This window comes from Penaeus vannamei, chromosome 22 (assembly GCF_042767895.1).
Source record: "Penaeus vannamei isolate JL-2024 chromosome 22, ASM4276789v1, whole genome shotgun sequence".
NCBI classification, from domain to species: domain Eukaryota; kingdom Metazoa; phylum Arthropoda; class Malacostraca; order Decapoda; family Penaeidae; genus Penaeus; species Penaeus vannamei.
In genome coordinates this window covers 3,573,046-3,578,045 of record NC_091570.1, presented here as the reverse complement: position 1 = coordinate 3,578,045, position 5,000 = coordinate 3,573,046, and the positions used below count along the sequence as shown (strand labels likewise).

Here is a 5,000-nt window from a genome sequence, read left to right as displayed (position 1 = left end):
ATAGAGTGTCTGATTCCTTCTTTTGGCGCGAAACATGGGCTGTGGTGTCCTCGGTGACCTTGCGTGCTCTTGTATATACTATATATATTATAATCATTTTTTGGCGATCATTTTTATAGAATACCGGACTTAAAAAGAAGGAAAAAGGTTCGTTCTTCTTGCCGTCAGGAGCAGCTTCACCCACGTGGGCATCGACCTTGTGTGACGTCATCGTGCACTGGTGTATTTTCCAACCGTCACTGGGCAAGTTTGAACAAGGAGAGCATTGATAACAATAATAATCATGATTATTGCAGTAATGGCAATGATAATGATATCTACTACTACGAATAAATGGATAAACAGATCACAAGCATACATATATATAACAAAAATATAAATTTTCCCGGTGCATGGTGAACATTGCTTGTTGAAAATTGAACCGAATAATGATACATGGCAACTACACTGAAGATGCCAGATTTCTCCCGTCTTTATATTATTTTCCCGTCGTCATGCCACACAAACGCATGCGAACGCAAACACGCACACGTACACACACACACACACACACACGCACACGTACACACACACACACACACGCACACGTACACACACACACACACGCACACGTACACACACATGTACACCTAAACGCACAGACAGAGAGAGAGAGAGAGGGTTGGAAGAGAGAAATAGCGAGAGAGAGAGAGAGAGAGAGAGAGAGAGAGAGAGAGAGAGAGAGATTGGAAGAGAGAAATAGAGAGAGAGAGAGAAATAAACAGTACATACAAACAATGTATACAGATATGTATACTCTATCAGATATATATCGTGTTCATATTATATATGTGATATTTACCTTTATGTGTATTATAAAGGTTATATCCATATGATGCATCAGTCTATATTTTCTTGTTATTAGACAATCTATGATATAGTTTTTTTTTTCTTTTCTTTTTTGCATTTCAGTAAAGGTTGTGCCATCTCCTATTCTAACAAAATAAACATAATGAGAATTAAGGATTTCGAAAAAAATAATAATAAAATAAAAATAATGATAATGATAACGTAATAAAAAACATTAACAGAATACCATTTCAATTAAAATAACAACAACAACATGAAAGGAGACAGACCAAAACTATTAACAACAAAAAATACAATAGTGATGATGCCATGGAATCTGATCACAACAAAGAGGAGAATAACAGAAGTAAATAAGAAGATAATGAAAATAGATAATTAGGGGGTTCCGATGTTACATACAAAAAAAAGTAATAATAATAAATAAATGAAAAAAAAAAAAAAAAAAAAATAGATAAATAAAAAAAAACAAAAATAAATGAAATAAGAAATGAAAATAAATAGATATATGAAATTAAAAAAACAAAAGTAAATAGATAAATAAAAAAAACAAAAATAAATAAATAAATGAAATAAGAAATGAAAATAAATAGATCACAACAAAGAGGAGAATAACAGAAGTAAATAAGAAGATAATGAAAATAGATAATTAGGGCGTTCCGATGTTACATACAAAAAAAAAGTAATAATAATAAATAAATGAAATTAAAAAACAAAAGAAAATAGATAAATAAAAAAACAAAAATAAATGAAAAAAGAAATGAAAATAAATAGATATATGAAATTAAAAAAACAAAAGTAAATAGATAAATAAAAAAAAACAAAAATAAATAAATAAATGAAATAAGAAATGAAAATAAATAGATCACTACAAAGAGGAGAATAAGTAAATAAGAAGATAATGAAAATACTTAATTTTGGGGTTCCGATGGGCTCAATACTAGGCCCGCTGCCATTCCTTGTTACATACAAAAAAAGTAATAATAATAAATAAATGAAAAAAAAGTAAATAGATAAATAAAAAAACAAAAATAAATAAATAAATGAAATAAGAAATGAAAATAAATAGATAAATAAATAAATAAAAATGGATAAATAAAATTAAAACATAAAAATAAATGAATAAATAGCTTTTACAACTTTTAATCTTTTAACTATTATCGTTTGAGACTTACGACATTGTTAAAATCTACACACAAGTACCACGGACATGCTACAGGTTATAAATACCAGCATCATTATTAATATAATCTTTATCAATACGTATTTTTTATCAGAAGGATTGTCATCTTCAGCCAAAAAATAGTTTCGATTAGAATCTTTCTCCTTTTCAGGTACAAGGCTTTTTAAATACCAGAATGTCTCAAGAAAATACCCAGATGACAGTTGAAAATGTGAGTATACTTATGTACTTGTGTATACTCTCAGAAGTCATACCCATACAATACCATATATCGAATTACACATATTTACACACGCACCTCCACACACACAAACATAAACACGCATAAACACACACATAAACACACACAAACACACACACTCGCATAAACACACACACACATATAAACACACACACACAAACATATAAACACACACACACACACACAAACACACACACACACACATAAACACACACGCACACACAGCTAAACACACACGCACACACACACATAAACACACACACAAACATCTAAACACACACACAAACATCTAAAGAAACACACACACAAATATCTAAACACACACATAAATACACACACAAACATATAAACACACACACACACACATAAAGACACATATAAACGCACACACATAAATACACACACAAACATATAAACACACACACACACACATAAAGACACACATCCACACACAAACATCCAAACACACACTTAAACACACACACACACACAAACATATAAACACACACACACACAAAGACACACACACGCATAAACACACACACATAAACACACACACACAAACATATAAACACACACACACACAAACACACACACACGCATAAACACACACATAAACACACACACACAAACATATAAACACACACACACACAAAGACACACACACGCATAAACACACACACTCGCATAAACACACACACACAAACATATAAACACACACACACACACACAAACACACACACACACACGCATAAACACACACACACACACACACACAAACATATAAACACACACACACACATAAACACACACTCACACAACACACACACACATAAACACACACTCACAAACATATAAACACACAGACACACACAAACACACACACACACATAAACACACACACACAAACACACACACACAAACATATAAACACACACACACACACAAAGACACACACACGCATAAACACACACACATAAACACACACACACAAACATATAAACACACACACACACACAAACACACACACACACGCATAAACACACACACATAAACACACACGCACACAAACATATAAACACACACATAAACACGCATAAACACACACACATAAACACACACACACAAACATATAAACACACACACATAAACACACACACACAAACATATAAACACACACACATAAACACACACACACAAACATATAAACACACACACATAAACACACACACACAAACATATAAACACACACACATAAACACACACACACAAACATATAAACACACACACACACACACACACAAGCAGACACACATTTACACACACAAAATCCAAGGGGATTTCAGAACTCCTGTATCATATTTCCATTAATTTACTCATAAATATAACGAATCATTTTATCATAACATAAAATAAACCTCTCACATACCCCAAATAACTACAAAAGACCTTTCACAATATCACAACACCACCCACAACCTCATTCTTCCTCAGAATTACAACACAAAACCATTCACAATATCACAACATCACCCACAACCCCATTCTTCCTCAGAAATACAACTACACAAAACCTTTCACAATATCACAACACCCACAACCCCATTCTCCCTCAGAAATACAACTACAAAAGACCTTTCACAATATCACAACATCACCCACAACCCCATTCTTCCTCAGAAATACAACACAAAACCATTCACAATATCACAACACCACCCACAACCCCATTCTTCCTCAGAAATACAACACAAAACCATTCACAATATCACAACACCACCCACAACCTCATTCTTCCTCAGAAATACAACTACACAAGACCATTCACAATATCACAACACCACCCACAACCTCATTCTTCCTCAGAAATACAACTACACAAAACCTTTCACAATATCACAACACCACCCACAACCTCATTCTCCCTCAGAAATACAACACAAAACCATTCACAATATCACAACACCCACAACCCCATTCTTCCTCAGAAATACAACTACACAAAACCTTTCACAATATCACAACACCACCCACAACCCCATTCTTCCTCAGAAATACAACTACAAAAGACCTTTCACAATATCACAACACCACCCACAACCTCATTCTTCCTCAGAAATACAACTACAAAAGCCCTTTCACAATATCACAACACCACCCACAACCCCATTCTTCCTCAGAAATACAACTACACAAAACCTTTCACAATATCACAACACCACCCACAACCCCATTCTTCCTCAGAAATACAACTACACAAAACCATTCACAATATCACAACACCACCCACAACCCCATTCTTCCTCAGAAATACAACTACAAAAGACCTTTCACAATATCACAACACCACCCACAACCTCATTCTTCCTCAGAAATACAACTACACAAAACCTTTCACAATATCACAACACCACCCACAACCTCATTCTTCCTCAGAAATACAACTACACAAAACCTTTCACAATATCACAACACCACCCACAACCTCATTCTTCCTCAGAAATACAACTACAAAAGACCTTTCACAATATCACAACTCCACCCACAACCTCATTCTTCCTCAGAAATACAACTACAAAAGACCTTTCACAATATCACAACACCACCCACAACCTTATTCTTCCTCAGAAATACAACTACAAAAGACCTTTCACAATATCACAACATCACCCACAACCCCATTCTTCCTCAGAAATACAACTACAAAAGACCTTTCACAATATCACAACA

The 5,000-nt window shown here is 33.9% G+C and overlaps 2 protein-coding genes across 2 annotated transcripts in view; one reads left to right on the top strand and one right to left on the bottom strand.

Annotated features, from left to right (window-relative positions):
- LOC138865866 (uncharacterized) overlaps positions 1–211 on the bottom strand; it is an 11,577-nt gene extending 11,366 nt beyond the window's left edge. Inside the window, exon 1 of the mRNA XM_070137213.1 lies at positions 163–211. Within this exon, the coding sequence (XP_069993314.1) occupies positions 163–211 (49 nt within the window). The remainder of the gene's footprint in view (positions 1–162) is intronic.
- The window catches only part of LOC113813488 (uncharacterized), an 8,114-nt gene that overhangs the window by 425 nt on the left and 2,689 nt on the right, over positions 1–5,000 (top strand). Inside the window, exon 2 of the mRNA XM_070136418.1 lies at positions 2,181–2,240. Coding sequence (XP_069992519.1) covers positions 2,205–2,240 — 36 coding nt within the window. The 5' untranslated portion in view covers positions 2,181–2,204. The remainder of the gene's footprint in view (positions 1–2,180; positions 2,241–5,000) is intronic.